Source organism: Mycteria americana, chromosome 1 (genome assembly GCF_035582795.1).
Source record: "Mycteria americana isolate JAX WOST 10 ecotype Jacksonville Zoo and Gardens chromosome 1, USCA_MyAme_1.0, whole genome shotgun sequence".
In the NCBI taxonomy this organism is placed as follows: Eukaryota; Metazoa; Chordata; class Aves; order Ciconiiformes; family Ciconiidae; genus Mycteria; species Mycteria americana.
This window is the reverse complement of record NC_134365.1, coordinates 45,380,797-45,402,278: the sequence shown is the minus strand read 5'-3', so window position 1 is coordinate 45,402,278 and position 21,482 is coordinate 45,380,797. Positions and strand designations below refer to the sequence as shown.

Below are 21,482 nucleotides of genomic sequence, written 5' to 3'. Positions count from 1 at the left end.
GCACAAAACCATCAAAAAGCATACAAGAGCAAAGTGCCACAAGCCTAACAAAGGGTAAGAACTATGGAATTGTTTTCTCCTATCAAACAGGATACCAAGAGAGAGATGGCAATGGTTATAAAATGTCCCACTCTGAACAATTTTTCAACAGTCCACTTAAAACTTCAAAGCATGTCAATGCATCTGTTACTGCAATCATCTATCACTGCAATGCAGTTTATGGGGAAGAAAAATCTTAAAACTTCTCTGTTAAATAAATATGTCCTAAGATGTTGTTCTGAAAACCTACATTCCTAACATACAATTCAGTGCAATCAAGCTTTTAGGCCCTAGTCAAGAGTCCAGCAGAGTGGACTTGAAGTATCACCTGATATAGGGGACAGATCAAAGCCCCTAATGGCCCTGACGCAATCTAAATTGTTCAATACACCATGTACATTTTGATGTCACTCCAAGCACGAAAGAAACCACATCTCCATACCATTTCCCAAAAGCACAAGTGTTCACATGGGTAATAATCTGAGCTGCACTTTTCCAAATTAAAAGATCATGGAAGTGTTTTTAATTCTGGAATGCATATACCAGGTTTTTTTCTCGCAAAGAAAAACTCTATCTTCATCATGTTAAATAAGCTTTTTTTCCTGAAAAGACAGTGAGGAAGGGTCATTTGCACTTCTTAAACTGGAAAGAAAGAACTCTTACTAATTCTTAATGCACCTGGAGACTGCAGACACTTAAACATGTAAAATAAATATACAATAGTTTCAGGTCTTCTGATTTTTCTCCATTGCTGTATTTGTTCCTTTTCCTCCCTGAAGAGATGTTACCTTGGTCATGAGAATGCAAGCACTGGAGGTTTGGGTGACAGAGTCAAGAGAGACATAGAACACAACTGCAGCTCAGCTCCTTCTCACAGCGTGGGTAAAGGGGAGCTCCGCACAGGCTCTTCATAAACACAGCTCAGGACTCTAACGGGAATGGCCATACGTGAACTACAGCAGCACAGAGTAGGGGGTAGCAGGCAGAACTGCATAATGTACTTCGATTGTCCTAAATTCTGGGTCTTAATCACGTATCCTCTAGCAGCATGTGTGAGATCAATTACATGAGAAAGTGTTTGTTCTAACAGTTTTGAATTTGCTACTTTAATTTCACATCCTCTTGTTCCTGTGTTATGAAACAGAAAATGGGAGTTCTTAATCTACTTTATATTCATTATTTCTGCACAGTTCTTAAGCAGTCTCATATTTCTTTCTAAAGCAAGTGTATTAATATCTGGTATCAGATGAACAAGCTAGAATCTCTAGATTCTCTTGATATAAAATGGCAGAACATTCACAATTGACCTGAAGTCAAGAAAGCCAAGCAGGCTATGGGACACAAACTGCAAATTATTAGTTGTATATTAATCTAATCTGCTGAGTTGTTGCCCCATTTCATGCAAAACTGTCAGCTGTCAATCATTTGGAAATCAGACCTAACCAGTTCATAACAATTAAGTCAATTAAAGGATGAAGTATGATTCCAGTTAATGGCTCAGTGTTACGGAGTTACCTCGTGAAGACGAGAACAGATGCCAAAAGCTGAACAGAATATGCTCAGGTACATGAGGGTCATAGAATTTGGATGTTTTTCAAACACAACAGGCAGCAATATGATCAGACAGCCTGCTTAGCAGCACTGTGTTATCAAAAGCCAGGTCTTTAGATCCTCTAGCAATATGTGGTTGAACAGAACTTTTACCTTACAGTATTAAAAATTAAACATCTCTTTTACTGTTAAGTATGGGCTGTGTTTAAGACATAGCTGACATTTTGTGTTGAAGGCAAACAAATTTCAAGATTGGACTCCAACAGCCAACAAGGAATTTGAGGCATGCACACTAGAACCTTTGGAAACCTCACATACAATTTTGTGCAGAGGCCAGTGATGCCACCAACATGAATACTTAACAGAAATTTATTTAACTTATGTCATTTCGAAAGAACGCAAGTCTGCTTATAATTCAATTTACTCCTGTAAGTCAAGTACTCCCTTGTATACTGGAATCTGGCATTGCCTACCAACTCTGTACCTTATCAGTAATTGCCTTTTTTAACAGGATTTTTAAGAAGTTATATTGACTTTTATCAGTTTTTTTAACAGAAGTTTTCAGGAATGAAATGTACCATGTGGAAACCTCTTTCAGGACTACATTCCGGGGCACGTGTTTTGGAGTCTCTAGAGTAAGTAAGGATACATCTTAGCCCAGGTAGCAGAAAGACAGCTCATTTCAAAGATTCTGCACCATATAACAGAGAAGAAAACATCACATATCAAGTAAATGAACTAAAAGTAAGACTGATTTCAAAAGGAAACAGACAGAATTCACTTGACCTTGGATGGAAAAGTCCATCCAAGTAACACCCAAAAGCAAGCATTTTCCTAGAATGGAAATTTTAATCACCTGTTGGACTCCATTTCTTAACAACTGCACCTTAACCCACGAAATGGACATACACTATAACTAGCTGGATGTTAATACTGAAATCATCACAGGACAGACAGTCTAATTTAAGCTCCCTTCGAAATTCAGTAATATACGCCACAGTATCACAGATAGCCATGTAGTTAGAGGGTCATGACTAGACCTAACAGTAAAATAATCCTAGTCTAACATGAAAAGAGAGGCATGCTGAAGACTGTCAAACTTACTGCACTATACTGGTGGTTGGAGAACAGTCACTGGACTTAAGTCAGTACTACACAAAACCCAAAGTCTTTTCCACCTTGTGGATAAAAAAGATTTTGGATTTTGTGTAGTACTGACTTAAAACAATCCAAGAGAATACTAGATATTAAATGCCGCGCTAGAGGGTTTACTAACAAGAAGTCACGTACCAGGGAATGACATGGCCCAAAGCTGAGTGAATTATGAGACAACTAAATCTGCACACAAATGGAGAAGCTCATTAACTATGCACAGTGTAGGAATGATGAAATATCTCTGTACATCTGGGGCAACTGATATCAGCAAGGAGACTCTTACCTGGAATTCTCATTTGGCCAGAAAATGTGACAACTTACAAAGCATGTTACCAGATTTTCCATTAAATGAATACTCCAAAGACAGACTAAGTCATTTTAGTCATTGCCTAAAAAATGCTGAGGAACAGGAATTAAATTTTCTAGCATCTGAATCACTTTCTTGTCAATAAATATCATAGAAGGATAGTGCTTTATGGTCTCAAATGAGCTTGTTTCCTATTTCAAGGAGGGGTAAGGATTGATGATAGCACTCAAAACAGATGGAAGAAAGTAATGATGAACTTGTAATGAATACCTCAGGAATAAATCCAGCTAAATAAAATTTTCCTGAGCAATTAAGAATGTGGAGGTCTAATGAAGCTACATAGCTTTGCATCCTCCCTTTCTCTTTGGACAAGTGTGATAAAAGATGTCTTACAACTGAGTACTGCCTATACAGTTTGACACAGTCCTTGTTTGATGCTGAGCAAATTATTCAACTTCAAGATTCAATGCGGTCCAAACCCACATATTTTTCATTTTCAGACTGTTTGCCATAAGATACAGAAACTTGGTCTGTAGAAGTACTAAATACTCACAGATGCAAGCCAGTGCGAGAGGCATTTTATTAATATGATGCTAATAACACATTTTAACCATATAATGCTAAGAACTCTGAAATAGTGGTAGTTCAGTGGCCAGACTGGATATTCAAAACTAATAGAAGACTTTGACCTTAATCTCTCTGTGCCGCAGCTTCCCATCTGCAAAATACAGATAATACCACTCTCTCATCTCACAGGGGATTTGTGAGGATGAACTCAGTCATGATTTTGAAGCATGCTGCTAGTATAGTGATAAAGACCTTAAAAACAGTATAAGATAGCAAATAGCTCAGTCTTTGGAGCACATAACCATAAGCAGTAACTAAGTTATGCAGAGACAAACAAAACATTGACTAGCTGCTGATTAAACGAACACTAAAGATCCTGTGCACTCAATGAAATGAGAGGTCATGTGGGAAAGCAGTACAGGATCATATAATCCAAGGCTGTATTACAGGGTATAAGCACAGCAGAGTAAAATTAAGGTTGAGCGAGTAACCCTAACTCAGTAAGAGCTCTTAACCTTAGAGTCGTAATCTTTTTAACAGCTTTCATCTCCTCCAAACTATCAATATAAATTTACAAGCAAATACATGTACACCTAAATTGTCAAGCATACATTTGAATTCTGCTATACAGAGGTGGGCAAAGCCCCAGACACCGTTATTCTGAGTTCATCCAGCCTGTTTCTGTAGGAAACTGCTTCCAGTGTATCCTTAGTTCACCTTTTCAGAGAGTACTGCTTTCCCAAGGCTGCCGCAGGGTCCTGCTGACGGATTGCTCTAATTGCAGTTGGTGAAGTAAAGAAGGCAGCTACTTCATGCTCTGCTAGCACACGGAAATAGGCACCAGCATCTGGCGTTCCCACAGGCTTCCCCTATGGAGAGAACAATTTAAAATGTCACAGGATAAAAATACTTCATAATTCCTTGACAGTTCAAGACTTGAACATGTAACAGCAGCGGTAACACAGCAACAGAAGTAATTTCAAGTAAGACTTTACAGAAGGCTTTATTAAAAATAATAATACTGTGAGTGTATTCACTTGTAAATTCACGAGCTTTGGGCACAATCTTTCGCATGTACACAGCACATACTAGCTACTAAGAAAAATAGGACAAATGGACATGTGAATGAAAAGACAGCCATGAAGAGCTGTTATTACACTGGCAGCAGAGGGAGTCATGTCTACATCTACACTTATTGCAAAGCAGTCTGTAAAACACCGAGTCCCACCAAACTAGGAGTCTCTGGACACAGCGGCACTGCAGCTATATCCCCCATGCACAGGCCTACGGGACATAATGCCAGCTTTTTCTCACCTACTAATTTCCTCCCAAATTCTGGAAAAATTCCCACTTAGCTGCTTACAACTGGCCTTTTGGCACCTTTGTGCTGCTACCCCACATGAAGACTGGAGAGAAGCCAAAGACCCCTTTTCTGTTTTAGTGTGCTACCAGACTGTGGTCTGGTTTGTGGTTGGGTTTTTTTTAAACTAAACGTTGTCTTGAGTTAGGGGGCATAGTCAGGAGATTTATAAACAGAAGTAATCAGATGTGACAAATTGTCCAATGGTAAGTAATAATAACAAAAAATAACCAAAAATACTGTTCTGTGGTGCTGCAAATATGAAAAGCAGTCGGCACAGGATCATCTAATCACAATCTTACTGTATGTAATTACCGCAGCGCATGAACTGCTCCATACATATTCTGAAATCATGAAAAGATGATGTTAATGTAGAATGAGCTTTACAGGTATTGTAGACAGGTAATGTAGAGAGGCAATACGGGTATTGCCATAACCTTTTCACTAGAAAGGCCACACTTTGAAGATGAACTTTGACAGAGCACACAAATTAGGAGAGACACACACTTTTCATACTGCAAACACAGCTTTGTCAATGCTTTATGCAAGAAGCCACAAATGCAGAGAAAGTTTCACTACTGAAATGTTACCATCTTTACAGCAGTTTAGACAAATTCTGTAAAGAGTCACAAGACAAATTCATACCTTCACCATCCTTGTGTAAATGTAAATTTGGAATAGACAGGTTAATAGGTCCAGTGGAAAAAAAACCAGCATATGAAACTCTAATTATTACTTTTCATTTTACCAAGATACAAAAGGAACACAGGAATTTGAATACCTGGAAGAATTTACTAAATCCACTATTTTTATTCTGATAATGAGGCACTAGTAACACAATAAATGTCTTTATGAATACACACACAAATCAAGTTAGTTCCCCTGTCCCAACATAAAAAGCAGCACGCTGGCTGCCATGCAGGCTCATAGGAATTCATCCCTTTCCCTCTCTCCCACCTGCCCTCCCCACTGCAGTCTTCCCCACACTTGCTCTGCACCCAGCTGTGCCTGAACACTGGCAAGAGCACTGATGAACCATTTGGCAGATTTAAAGAACGCAGGAGGCCTGAGGTCGGATACGTACCATTGGCTTTGTAGCCCTACAGTGAGATACTGCTAGTGACAGGAGTGCTGCAGCAGAGGATCACCATAAAAGGAAAAAAAAACCAAGACAAAAACAGAATGCACAATTGAAAAGCCTTTTTTTTAAAGGATGGAGAGGCAGTGAGAAGCAAATGGGGAGAAAATAAACAAAAGAAACAGTCCCCAGCCAAAGTAGCAGGGAGGAGTATCACCAGTCCCCAAAACTCTCTTTTTGCTAATAGCCTATCCGAAATTACCAAAAACAAATGCAAAAGAATGCTATTTGCTTGACAAAAAAGTGAGTTATGTCCTTTTTTCTGTCATGTAATGCACAGTTCCCAAAGAAAAATCTTTCACCAGGCTGTCTTTAAGCATCATCCTTGCACACTTCTTCATCGCAATTTTCATGTATTTATCCAAGCGCTCATCAGTATTTGGTCATGAACCTATTTATTCAAGTTCATGTCATCTCCCTATAATGTTCACTATACCTGCAGATCTGCAACCATCTGGTTAGGAGTTCAAGTCCACATCACTAACTAACACTTAAACAAACGGTCTCAGACTGAAAAATTCTGTATTTCCGCAAACTTCTCATTAATTAATTATGTAATTGAACTAGCACCTTTTGCAATCACCTTGGACAGCAAGAAACCTAACTGTGGAGCAATCTCAAATTGGGTAGTCTGCCAGTAATAATGTAGGCTGTTATTTTTAACCAGATGGAAACGTCCAGAGCCTATAAAAGGGCTGTGTCTGGCCCTGAGCGCACCCACTCCCTGCTAGGGGCTTGGCTGCTGATGCTCAAGGCCAGGTTTGCCATGGTGCAGCTGTGTAACCTTGGATCAGACCACTGGGAAAACAGCAGAGTTGTGAGAAGAGCCGACAGCAGCCTCCCCTTGCTCGGGAGGAGATTTACGCTCAGGCCCTCACCCGTGGTCCCTGCCCGAGCTCCGTCACAGCCATGCCTGTGCCTCACACCTCCAGCAAGCTTGAGCCTGAGCCTGAGCCTTAGAGCATCTTCAACACAAGCAGCTAAGCCTTCAAGAGTGTGTGGGTAGGCATGCAGGGCTCTGAGAGGTTGATATTTATATGTCACAGGGAAGCTACAACAGCGTTGCTTTGGAGAGGTACCATTCTCAGATCTAGGAGAAAAACAAATAAAACACAAACAGTGTAAGGAAATGAATAGCAAGCTCCCCTGACAGTCGATAGGAAATAATACCCAAATAATAAGGCAACACTTAAAATATTCATTTAGGGAAGAAAAAATCTGGCCCAACTGTAAAATATTCTTACTGATTCTGCAGAAAAACTTCCTTGGTGCCTTAGCAGCTGTTCACAGTTTATCAAATGCATAAACAAAAATTGACATAAGCAAAACAAATCTGAGACAGCACAAATTTCAGAGCCCAAAAAAATACAAATAAAATTGCCAAAGAGAGTTCTCATTTATTATATAAAAATTTTAAGAAGTACTGCAAGATGCCATGAGAGGCTTATTATCACAAGCAATTTTGATTTTTAAAAAGTTAGCAATATAAACAATAAAGCACAGGGTAATTAAATTCAGAATATGATGACAGATTGCTGAGTCAATAGGGGACTATGAGCAAATGAGATGCTTCCACTGGATTTCTGCAGGGACCAGTTCAAGACCTGTTGCTATTCAGTATTTGCATCAATACTGGAGATGAAAATTTATTTTAAAAGTTACTGGCAATAATATCTGTGGCCAGCAGGAACCAAGAGCATGGTAAACAAGAACAAGGCAGTCAAAGAGTGATCTGCCTCACCTAATTTAAAAAAGAAAAGTAGAAACAGACACTTCTTCTACCAGCTAGAAGGATTCACATAGAAAAGACTTTCTTTTAATAATGCACCAAGAGACTCTGAGACAGACAGACAGATAGGAATGTCTTTCTGAAGTACCTAGATTTAGCATGTAATTTATCAGATTTCTACCAGCTGAGCAGACATCCTCAGGCAGAATGTGTTGATGGATAATACATGATTATGAAAGAAGATTCATAGTCAGGCAGCAAGAATGATCAAGGGGATAGAAATGTTCTCCCGTGGAGAAAGTCAGAAGCCGCCGGGATGGATTACTTGAGGAAAAAGACATATAAGAGGAGCTATAATAAAATAACCAACAATGCATCAATAACAGCTCAGCAATGCCCCTTCTGTCTGACTCCTAACAACAAGGGGCTATTCAGTTAAAGAGAAATTCAAAATTATGAGGAGGAAATTCTCTCTGCGTAGCAAATATTATACATGGAACTCATTGCCACTAAAACTGCTGACACCAAAGCACACACAAAATCCTGACACATCAGGATTCAAAAGGAAATGTTGATAGAGGCATGCGTCCTGCTGCTGCTGGCCCTGCTGCCAAACCTCCACTAAGGACTTGAGATGATATGTCCTACTGAATTCGCTCCACAAATACAGTCACTATGGATGATGGCAGAAAGATGACAAAACTGGCAAACTCCAGAGGCAGTGCTTTCTTTGTAAGCTGATGATAACGGCTTACAAGAACTGTAGGAAGGCTGGATGCCCCTAAGCTGCTAACAGCTGTGCCAAATGAGAGTAATTTTAAACCTGTTGCTGTTGTTGTGTACCCTGTGGATTTGTTGCAACAGCAGGGACTGGAAGGACCCCAGTGAGCGTTGTGAGAAAGGCTCCACGTGCACAGCAATGTCTTGCTACAGCTCTGTGTGGGACAATAGCTCCTTCTCTGTCCTAGACCACTCAAATGAAGTCCTTAATGAATGGCTCCTTGTCAAGTGTGGGCATCCTCTTCCTTACCATTACCCTTCCTTACCTCCTCCATTTCAAAGTCCCAAGCACTGGAACTCCAATGCTGCATTTTTCCTGACATCACAGGATCACAGGTAGTAGCTAGACTTTCTCTTCATGCTGTCCTGTTGCTTACAGCTTGCAATCCCATAAGCAAGAGCAACCCAGAGTGGGCTGTGAGACTTCAAGTAGCTTATTTATAGCTGAAGTTTGTCATGCCTTGGAGAAAAACAATCCAGGACAGATTATTTAAAAAAAAAAAAAAAAAGGGCAAACAAACCTTGCTGTATTCAAAGGAATTCATTACTGTTTTCACATTCCTGACAATGGTGTTACAGCAAGTAAAAATTGAAAGCACGTAGTTTCCATAGCAATTGTTAAAATGACAAGTTGTCACCTACTAAGTAATTTAAAAATAAACAAATCACTTTAAGAAGTGAGGGTATGAAGTCAGCACAGTTTATATTCTGTAATGGTTGTCCCTAGGCAAAGGGGATGAGGTGTTCTTTCCCCACACCTAAACAGCATACGGATACTCCCTAAACCAAAACCCATCACTAGGCAATCATTTAGGAAAAACTTTAACTACAAATTTATGAACATTCACTGTTAAGACAGTCTTCTGAGCAGAGGAAAAATTATACTCTATTCCTCTTTGTAAACATTATTTTTCTCCGTGTGCGTACAGAAGCCTTCCTTTTCTTCCCATTTTTAATCCTCAGAAAGACAACACTGATGTCATGAACACTGTCTGAAGACTTGATTGGTGACATCTCAGAGAAAGAAAAATGGGAAATGTACTATTACTGTTTAATAATGTTCTCACCAAGAGCAAAAATCACAAAGCAGACCTGTAGGTCAACCAGATATTAACTCTGATTTTTCTTTAATATTCACTGTTAAAGAAATAGGATTTTTACTCTTTTTATTTTCCAAACCAAACACATTTTAAATTCAGAAGTGCCTTTATAATGACAACAACCATATTGATCCCCACATATTCACTCAGAGATAAAACTTCACTGTAAGATGACTATGTAACAGAAACTGCTGAAGGAACTCATCACTTTCCTCTCCATCCCTTCTTGTCTTACTCTACATCTGCTAGAATGAAAACCTCTTCATTGCAGTTTTTATTTTAGTGATTCTATTCCGCCAAATTCATGCAACAATTTTAATGTGGCCCAGTGTATCAGTGGTCAAAAATAGCTACTATAAAACTATCAAAGTCTTTTGCTCATCTCTGAGAAACTGCCATTTTTCTCACACTGTTTTCCTCTTCTACTTAACTAGTGCGGTGGTGATGAGTTAATCCCTTTGGAATGAAGAATCTAATTAACATCTATTACGTGTTTAAACATTAATTAGACTATAGTAATTTAATACTCAAGCTAATATGATATTTGATTCTATAAATGTGCATTTATGCTACCGGGTGAAGTTTTTGCTCCTTGTTATTCAGAATACCAGAGAAGTCAACCACAGTGGTCCCCAGCCTTAAAATTCTATGAATCTAGTGGGAAATCACAGGGGTTTTTCCAGACAAACTAGAAAACCAAACTCTTCCGTAGCAGAATTAAACTTGAAAAGGAATAAAAATAATTTATTTCTATTTTTTTCTACTATTTCATTTCTATTTTGCTAGTGAAAGTCATTTATAACTGGAGTTCTCTGTTTAATTATTCGTAGAGATCCTGAAGCCACTGAAGCCCCCAAAATTACATACCAGAACTATATTGAGCATCTGGAGATGAAATAAAGATGGAGATGGGGTTTGAAAAGTATCCAACATTAGGTAAATTGTTCAAGTTATAAAATCAGCCTAGAAAAGAGCTCAATTTCTTTCTTCCTCAAATTTCAGCTGAACTCACATATCTAGTGCCGATACACTCTGAATAGGTATGTGTTCACTGCCTCCAAAATTTCTTGATTAAAAAGCAAAGGAACTTAAAAGAAGTCCTTATTATTCATAAAGTAGGATTCTAAAATTAAAAAAAAAATCAAAGCAATACTTCTTGACTAGTGGATAGAACAGTTGAATAAATCAACTGAAAACTGTGGATGATTAAATACACTTAGAAATATAAGAATTAGTCATGCCCATGAGGGGGAAAAAGGAGCTTACTGTCTATAAAGGTACACTTACATAGCATGTAGGCTTACCTTTATGAACACCCATCTGCATATGGGAATGCACATGTATGACACACACTGACACTGCAAGGACGAGCTCTTTAGCAGCATATGCTGAGATTTCGCACGCTCCTACACATACAAGAAAGAATTTGGTCTACAAAGTCTTTAGTCAAAACAGCTGACAGTTTACTATTTACTGCAAAACCAGCAGTGATCCTAACTAAAGGACCATTATATACTGCAGAGCTAGTGATCCACATAACAGTTGACCTGTGAAGTCGCAGCCCTGTGTTGTGCTTGTCTATCTCTTAACTTTGCTCAGAAGATCTATTCTGTGAGTAAATCTAAGCGAAGTAAGAAAGAAAAGATTTCTACCTTGTGTGGAGACCATATACCAGAAAATTAACCTCACATATTGATCCATACTATCTAACACAAAAAATGTCATCAACTATAAGATCAGCAAAGAATATATATTTGTTTCCTAGAGTATATTTCTGCTTCATAAATGTTGAACGTACTTATTAACTCTGATTACCTATACAAATAATTTAAGTTGCTGGGAAAGTAGATTCAAGATTGAAGGATAGCATGTTAGTACTTAATCATATATAGCTTACAGTGATGTCTACACATCCTTTTAAGCCTTCATTTCCAGACAACAGAACAAGGTCAAAAGAAATAACAGGGGGTTTGCTTAAGCATATGGAATTTCCAAAGATTGCACAGGGTCTTTACATACTATAAAGATGTAACAGCAAAGACTGTTACCACCTGACAGGAGAGGGACAAATGGAGTCTTGTGGGATTTAAGTGCAGCACACAGACTGTTCTTCCTCACCCTTTCACCTCAGGAAAAGTCAGGTGAAAAATGCACGCTGAATACCTCAGTATGCAAAGCCATGCATACTTCAGTTAATTTTTCAGCCAAAGCTTGTTTCTCTTGTTCACAGTGGTCTCTTCTGCCACCACAATAATGCAGAAAAGAGTGTCCAGACTGTTTCTCTTCTTCACAGGAAAAATGATCTTTTTATATGCAATAGAAAGAACATTGCAGTGATCTCTTTCTTTTATAAGTAGTTAATTCAGAGCCTACGTGACTTAAGATACTAAAATCAACCCCCAAATTATTTAGTGAACCCTTAGGAGTTCTCACAGATGTATCCACCCTTGCCCTACATAAACAAACAACACACGGGAAGAATCTGACAAGCATAACCTCTGGGATGAGCAAAAGGTATGGGACAGCTGTACAGTATGCACACAGGCACTACCAAATATCACAAATCCACCTCTGCATCTGGAGTTATTTGCAAGTTCAAGTACACCAGTATATAGTGTTAGTTCTTCTGGACTTTTTTATCCATCTATACAAATGCATGTATTTGAACACATGAACTGCAGTAAATTTACTGTACTCCCTTTTTCACATAAAGATATATTTAGTTACTAAGGAATCCTTTCTGCAAAAGAACCTCATGAGGTCTACCTCATGAGTTTAACATTCTCTCACTTACCTGTTCCTCTTGAATTCTGCCTTTTTTTCTTTTCCTAGGATTTTGCCCTACTGCCTTTAAACAAACACCCTCCTCCTTTTTTTTTTAAACTACTTGATTATTTTTAATTTGCAGTGTCCTAGAAATAACCTTGCTTCCTAATGTTCTTCAGAACTTGTATGTGCACTAAGAACCAAAGGTCACTCCTGCAATCAGCAAGCTGACACTTATCATTGACTCAAAAGCTTTCAGAAGTTCCACAGTGAGCTGGTTTGTAAATTCACAGAAGCAAGGATTCCACTAGATTAGCACATCGGAGACCCTTCAAAAAAGAGCTAAGCATAAGCAATACTCAAACGAATGGCTGATTTTTATTGCCATAGTTGCACTGTAGATATTCTCCACATCATGTATTTCAATAACGCATTCATTGCAAGCTTTCATGCTGAACACTGAAAGTAAGCAAGTCAGTAAACTTTAGCTGGACAGAAGGTACATTGAGATTCAAATTAAGAATAACCATTTGTTTAAGTTTTCTCCAGCTGCTGCAGTCATTGGCTGGGCGCATTAAGGCATGTGAGCTTCTCTGTCTTAGCCGTTTAGGGAAAAAAAAACCCTTGTGCCTGCTGTTATCTCTTTGTGTACTTTAATATTTAATAAAAAATACTTGTTTTCAAACCTGCTTTTCTGAGAGATTATTGAAAAATCAATCCAATACCTAGAAGCTAAAAAACCAAGTTATTTGCCTCAGATCCTACAGATCACAAAATGATGTGGAAGAAAAATATCCTGACAAAAGCTCATTTTCTATTTCATAGAACAACTTAACACACTACCCACAGCCTTTCCATCAACAGAAGAAAAAGTTAACACTTTTAAAAGTTAACCACAAAGTTAAAAGTTAACCACAAAGAGAAGAACACTTTCCAAAACACATTTTTAAGACCTCAAGATTTGCTTTGCTTTTAAACATTGCATTTTGTTTCTTATTTTACATTTTTCTGTTACAAAAATGATAAACAACAGGATTATGTACAAAGCAACATACACAGGTGTCATCTAGGCACAATCTGCTGTTCTATGAGAGATTATCAATCTTCCTACTACATGCACTGGTAAAAATAAACTTAGTACTATGTGAAATAATAGCATGAAACATGAACGCAAGCACATATGGTGTCACAGTCTTTGTTTACATAGCGAGTAGTGAGGTGAATTAGTAGATCAAACCATTTAAAGCCAATGCTCTTTACCTCTCCCATTAGATGTTATTTGAGGTTTATTTTAGACTACTTAGCCTTGTTCACTGGACAAAAAATGAAGCTCAAAGTTTTCTGACAGAAACCTATCCTACAGATCTTTGCTCCCTTGACTTAAGGGACTTCTCTTCTAGGAAGCGTCATGCTGTCCCTTTCATCTGTTTCATGAGGTGACAGTAGCATGTCCATTCACACATCACCAGTAGGCTCCACTATAAAATTTCTATAAGCCCTATATTCCATATCTCTGGTCACAGAACCAAAACATAGGCCAGTGCCTTCTTGCCAAGAAGGGACAGGTTCATTCATGATGTCCTCAATGCCAATAAGCATCATGAAGAGATGCTGCATACCCCTGTGGCCCACACCATAAAGCACACTCTGACAATGGTGCAGCACAGGACTAATTTAACTGTGCTTTTACCAAATGCATAATGGAACCGCAATCTACATTTGGTCATCTGAAAGACACTGGGCTATGTGGGACAGACACTGTGCAAATGTTTCCAGTACCTTCCAAATTCAGGGTATCATTTTTAGTCTGAACCATCTGTGAGGACGTATTTGAGACCTTCTTTCAGACTGAAACACCAAGCACCGCTTCTGCAGTATGTGTATGCTCAGTTCTCTGCTCTCTGTCACAGGTGGGGCATCCAGCCATGCACTTGTGTCAGGACTTTGCTCCTTCACTGAAGACAGTCACCAACCTACTGAGCATTCACAAGTGCATGGACTGGGATGGGAGGAATACCACTGGACATTGATGTCTTTCAATCTGGCAAACGTTATGCAATGATTAAAAAGGAACTGACTCCCGATACTTCTCTGTCCTCCCTTTTCCCCTCCTCCACACCTGTGTGCTTCACACACTCCCTTGCTGCATTCAATCCATTTGTTTTGGGTAAATCTGGTTAATCCAACTATGCCTTACCCTGGCCCACAGTGCCCTTCCCTTTATGACCTTTCCCAAGTGTGACTTGGGGCAGAGAAAGAGACCATATATTACCAACAACCACTGCCTTAACCACTGCATTTCAAAGAAATGGAATCATCCTGAATGGTATTTGTTGTATAAGCAGCTGATTGCAGGGCAGGGAGAAGATCTAACGTGGCCAGAAGTATCAGCACTGCTACCACCACAAGGCACGTCCTTTATACACTTCATTTGAGGAGAGGAAGACACAGTGTGGCTGGGTTTTCGTGCAGAAGCCTAGAAGGGCTGTGTTATCACGGCATGCCATGTCCACAGCTTAAGCAGTTGCCAAGCCTGCGCCTGGCACACAGGTAGAGCTGGGATGGGGCAAGTGGACTCTGATGGAGCTTGTTGCTCCACAGGACTTCCCTCACAGGTCACAGCCCCTGGGGAATCATCTCAAGGTGTAGCAGCTCTCACAGTCAGTCCAGAGACCTACACCACCTTTCCACAGATCTGCGACCAGTGCCCTAATTCTACCAGAAACCTCCTAAACACAGTCCCACGCTCAATACAGGTACAGGAAAGGAGTACACACACTTACTCGGGTCCAGACCACCGGTTTACAGTTCCGATTGCCTGCCATGGCAGAGAGTAGGCCAACGGGATGTTCCTGTGTGTTGTTTCATGGGTGTCCTCTGGAGGTTGCAGGCATGTAGACGAGTGAAGCAGCGTAGGCACGCTTTTCCCTGGACTTCTCTCCCAGACTGTTGGTCCTGGGACCAAGGGTGTGGATGTCCTCATGAGCAGTGGGCTTGGCAGAGTGCTCTCCCCTCCCCTGACGATCTGTTCAAGATCTCTGTGGTAGGGGCACATGCACTGTGCCACCTCTGAAGCATGGTTGTCCCACCTCTTCAAGAAGATGGTTTTCCTCTGCTTGAAATGAACGCAGCACCACTTGTCAGTCCTCTCCCACTTGGCAGCAGGCTTGACATTAGCAACAGGGTGGTGCCTATGCTGGAGAAAACTTTTGGGCCTTTCAGAGCACATGCTGTCAAGCTCCAGGTTGCCCCTAGCTCAATATTCTGGGAGGCCAAAGCAACAGTTGTCACTATTGCAAAACGTAGCAGTAGGAAAGGAAGAATAATTTTAAGATGTTGTTCATAAATGAGGAACAGCAAAAGAAATAGGGCATGAAGAAGATAGAAGCCAAAGCTTGGAAGAAATAAAGGAGCAGCTGAAAGTCAGAACAAGCAGACATCTGGCGGGCATTAGAAAATATGAAGTCACACATAGCATTTGGCCCTTTTGCATAGCATGAGAAGTACTTCAGAATAAGGTGGGAGCTCTTGACAGTTTTAAAGTTTTCTGTTGGCACATGTACTTTTCATTTGCTCTGGAGAACTTCACAGCAGTGTAGTCCTACTCATTGGATCCCACCCTTTTATCCCAAGTGACAAAGCTTCTGTCTTAGCTTCCTCTGTAAAGATGTCATTCATATATCTAAAACCACTCTGAACCAAATCAATAAGCAAGGACAATCAGAGGACTTATTTCAGAACTGCACTACTGCTGTGATTTGAAGTATCATGTAGATGCACCCCTAACGACCACTGCTTTTCTGGACTTGAGGATTCTTGACCTGCTTCAAGAGGCATCTTCTGCTTGTGAGAATCTCACTTATAAGTTTATAGAGTGAACTTTGAGCAGTAAAGTATACTTCTAGCTTCCAAAACAGGATGCAGGAAGCACTAGTCAGTTCTGCAGTGTTTGACTGCAGCGGTATCCAAACAATTTTGGAGGCAACCTCACCTTACTACAACTGTTCATGCTCCTTCAGTATCCTCAGGATTCAGAAATATATTTACTCAAAATTCAGGCACAATCCCAGTACCAGCTACCCACCAATGGCAGCGCATAAGTTCATAACAGTGAAGCACATCTCAACCAATACTAACTTAACTGGTTGTGCAAACACCAAAGGATTGTTCTGATAATGCTTGTTCCTGAAAACAGTAACAATCCACTTCTGTTCTAGTATGGTCATCTTCACTTGTATGGTGTATTAGCAGGAAGATGGAGAAAGTTTAATCATAATACACATTTCCTTATGCAGAACTTCCACACTTACGATGGTCTGTAAACCAGTACGTTTCCAGCATGTCATGCTGACTCCCCTGCTCCACAAACAGTGGATACAGATGGTGCTCTAACAACTGCTATATTCACAATGTCATCAAAGCTTGTTTCATATGCCTTTTCATGCCCTCAGTATCAGTACATTCACTATACTTTTGCACTTCTTGTATGCTCTGCCATGTGTTGCTGTTAGATTTCCGTTAATGGTTCATACGTTTCTCATTACCACTACAAATCAACAGAAGTGATCAGCATGCCACAACGGCAGAGCTAAAACAACTTCTGCCTCTAGGACCATTGAAAAAGACAGAACAATTACTAGGTGGGCTTTACTCTGCACAGTGTTGGAGAAGCTGGGATATATCCAGAATTCCTAATGTCAAGTGAATGCAGGCAACCAAGTCTCAGCATGCTTAAGAGCTAACAATGTCAGTGCTTTTGCTATCACTGATGGACACTGCATTCACTCCCTGAAGAATAAAGAAGATAGTTCAAGCAACACTGTATCTTCTTGCCTGACGATTAGAGAATCAACAATAACTTCTGAAAAAATAACGATGTAAGGCAGCACGATTGCTTTTTTGAGCACCAAAGTTAGGATGCAGCAGGCCACTCTAATTGGACTAGTCTCCTCTCCACCCCACTGAGTTTCATCTCCCAAGGAGAAGGGCCAAGCCCTAAGTGTCATTTGAGTCTTGGCTTCAGGTGCCTCAAGTGGTAGAGGGAGGAAAGAAAAGACAAGCCTTCTGAAGAGTTCTGGCTCCAACCATAGAGCTCCCAATTGCCTCCAGCTCAGATCCAGTAAGAATTTGTCATCTCCAGACACGCAAAACACAACATCATCTCCTAGATCCACAACAAAGGTAGTATAATGGCCTGTGGCTGAAGCCTCAGCAACACAGGTACACTCCACCATCTGCCATTTCTAGGTCTGCTGTTTTGGAGTTCCTTGCCCCACTGACCATCACCAGTCACACAGATGAAGCAGACAAGTTTGAAAGACAGTGAAGTAAGTTTTCCTTATGGATTACTGTAATAGACGGAACAGTATAAACCCTGAAGATACACACACAATTTAAATACACATGGCATGAAGAATGGACAGGCATAAACAGGATCATCAGGATCATCAACGAGAGGAGATGCTACCTTTTCAAAGGCTGGCTTTTTAGAATGGAACATACCTCATACAAAACTGTAGTATTCCCATGAAGGAGAGGTCCATAGCAAATGTAGGAATGACCAACAACCCAGCCTAAATCAGAAGCTGCCCACCACACCTAAAATGAAATAAAAACATAAATATAGTGGGGAGTTTTTAAGAGGAGTTCAAAAAAATTTACATGACATTTAAACAGAATTACCTCACCAGGTTTGAGTCCATATACAGCTGACATTGTCCAGTTCAGCATAACTGCATAGCCACCTGTTGGTCTGACAACACCCTAAATGAGAAAATTTGAATATTTAAGATCATTTGAAGGATGCAATATTCCTGTCTTCAGTGAAATTTTGGGGGGTTTAGCAGTAATAGACTTAAAGTTGTTTAATTCCAATGCTCCCCACTTAAGAAAAGGATCCATTCCGACAAGCACATGCTTGTGCTAGCATTCCCACTGAAGAATTAATTTTGGAAAACAAACAAACAAACAAACACACAAACACACAATAAAACAAACAAAAAACCCCAACCCAAGCCCTAGATGACAATAGTTTTCAGAAGATAACTAACAAAGACTAGAATTCTCTCATTAAAATCAGATATACAAATATTTAGTCAACATATGCTGACAAAATTAAGAGATTGAATATTTACCTCACTTAAACTGTGGCCATCTAAATGCTAGGCATGTTTCAAACTCATTGTCTAGTCTATCATCACTGGAAAAGAGGAGCACCTGTGGAGTAGCCAATGCCTAAAATAACTGGGGTGAATTACTCCCTGAAATGTAGCCCTCTTTCTGCACTGACTCTTTTTAAAGATGTCAGAAAATTGGCTTAAAACAGATGTCTATTTTTGAAAAGTTTAATATCTAGCCTGAAGTATACATATGAATGCAAAATGAAGAAGTCTTACTCTAAAAGAGGGATTTGAAAAGTAGAACGAGTATCAATAGCATCATGCACCTTGGTAAGCCAAAAAACAGTTCTGGAACACCATTAATAAGAAGAATCTTGAAATATTTTGTAATATTTGTCTGTTTAATATACATTTCATCATCTTCTAGTTTTTAGAAGAAAGAATTTACACTGTATGTAGAAGAAAGAATTAAGTAAATTATGTCACGATGTCCTGAACTAAAATTCAGGTGAGATTCATCTGACCAAAGAAATGTCTACAACGCAGACATTACAATGCAGCTATCCTGTCTGGGCTAGGCATGATACATTCTCTTTATGTAGTTAATAGAATGAAATAGGCACTTTCAGGCCTCATCCAAGCAAGGAGAGACTGCAGAGACATATTAACTCATTAAAATGGAGACTGCCACAGCAGAGAATGGTTAACTAACACTTCACGAATTTCAGAAAGCAGATTGCCTTTGTTAGTCTCAGCTTCTAACTTAGTCCCTGCTCTGAGATTAACAAAAGTTTTGTTATGAAGGTCATAGCTGAGTAATTTTACTTGCATGACCATTTAAAAGCAAGTTCCTTAAATGAATTAAAAAAAGTTATTTTATTCATTAAGTTACTCATTGTAGCTTAGTACTAGTTGACACTCTCCCTCTTATAAGGGTGATTCATTCAAGGTTGTCTATATTTTTCTCTGGAGAGGCGAGACAGTGAAGTAAACTTCTGAGAGCTTTTATCTCTGAGGTACTATATTTTGAAACTAAGTGTCAAGGAAAATACCTGTTGTAACAAAGGATCTTATCTTGGACCTCTTGACAATATAATTAAATGATTCAAGATACATATGTTGCTTTTAAAGTGCCCACATTCAAGGCAAAAGCAGAAGACATTTTTCTAAGCAAAACTGATGTTTGTTTTCCCTTACTTCTCCATAGATTCTGAACTTTATAGGCCACATCATTAAATAATTTTCTAATAGTAGTCTAAGCACTGCCCCATCCAGGGATGTGTGATACTGTCTCTGAATCTGTGGTGGTAAGACCACTGCCAGAAAATTATACTCAGCTTGCCTTCTACACTTTAAAAGAGAATTGTAAGTACCAAGCAAACACTCAAGCGTTTGCTTTTAAAATAAGATCTTTTAAAAATAGATCATTAAGACTAATTGACATTTGAAAGCAAACATTTTCAAAGAATGCTCTATGTCAGTTTTCACTTAATCAATCTAAACTTTCATTTTCATGGGAATTCTGTTCTCAGAACTGTTCAGTGCCACAAGCCTTCAGAACATGCTTAATTCCATTTAATCTGTAACGTCATTCATTACATCTCATCTATGGGAAGATTAGCTAATATGTAAATAATGAATAAGCAAAGACTATTCAGCAACAAATGCTATCACACAAGCGATATATTAACCAATCTTGCCATTAAGTGACTATACTACGCTTATCTCAAACAGTTAAAACACAGAAGATATTAATGGATAAAAGACATTCTGCTGTCCTCAAAAGTTTATACTGTACAAACATTTTGAAGTAAAAGCAGTTTATCTTTATATCACTACTATTTAAATAAACAAATGTGATTTATTGCTAGACACTGACTTTAAAGTAGTGAAATGTGAATAAATGAGATTAAACCATTTCCAGCAATGCTTATCATTTATAGCACTGAGCACTGGCAAACATTTTCAACCTTTTTAATTAAATATTTTCTCAAGTGGAACTGCAAATAGGTTGGTCACAGACACTTAGACTACAGATAGTCCTTTACCTTGGGCAAGCCTGTTGTTCCAGATGTATACAGAATATAAAGTGGATGGTCTGAGGGAACGGAGACACATTTATAATGCTGTGCTTTTGCAAGCTCTTCTTCCCAGTCAAGATCGCGACCTGGGGCAAGAGGAACATGGCCCTGCCCATTGAAAAATAGAAAAGTGTCGAAAGAAAAACAGACAGAATAAATGGAGGTGTGTCAAAAAACATGTACTATTCAATTTTCTGTACAGTGCTATTCAATTTTCTGTACAGTAATCTCTCTGCTGCATTAGTTCTATTTACTATTTAAATCTTATGAATATAAAGTTCCCCCATAAAATTCAAAAACAAACTAAAAACAAATACACCAAAAATTGCACTTGTAAAAGAGAAAAGGCATGTGCATTACATACACATCTGAAAGTTAACATGAAGTCACAACAACTGTACACCCACCAAATTAGGTCGCTTGTAAATGAGAACTTTATCAGGTTTGCTCTGTACCCTTGCCAGTGCTCCTTCTAGGAGGGATATGTATTCCACTTTCCTTTTCGGTTCTACTCCAAAACTTGCTGTTACAATAAGTTTGGGCTAAAATAAAGAAGTTAGATTGTTAATATATACAGTTGCAATATATTTTATATATGTAACCTAATAACATGTTTTCCATTAAATTATTTGATTAATGACACTCAATGTATAAAATCTATATTCATATAATTAGAAACAGGGGTTTAGGTCCTGTTTTCTAAGGAAATCAAACTTGTGTGATCTTGCTGTCCATGCATCTGGTTTTTGTTCAGGAGCACTAACAACTTGTGACAGTCTCCACCATTTTC

At 39.0% G+C, this 21,482-nt stretch overlaps 1 protein-coding gene across 1 annotated transcript in view; it reads right to left on the bottom strand.

Moving 5' to 3' along the window:
- ACSS3 (acyl-CoA synthetase short chain family member 3) overlaps positions 1–21,482 on the bottom strand; it is a 92,493-nt gene that overhangs the window by 45,598 nt on the left and 25,413 nt on the right. Inside the window, exons 4-8 of the mRNA XM_075496307.1 lie at positions 21,100–21,234; positions 20,660–20,800; positions 18,175–18,255; positions 17,995–18,090; positions 4,337–4,488 (exon numbers count right to left, since the gene is read on the bottom strand). Coding sequence (XP_075352422.1) covers positions 4,337–4,488; positions 17,995–18,090; positions 18,175–18,255; positions 20,660–20,800; positions 21,100–21,234 — 605 coding nt within the window. The remainder of the gene's footprint in view (positions 1–4,336; positions 4,489–17,994; positions 18,091–18,174; positions 18,256–20,659; positions 20,801–21,099; positions 21,235–21,482) is intronic.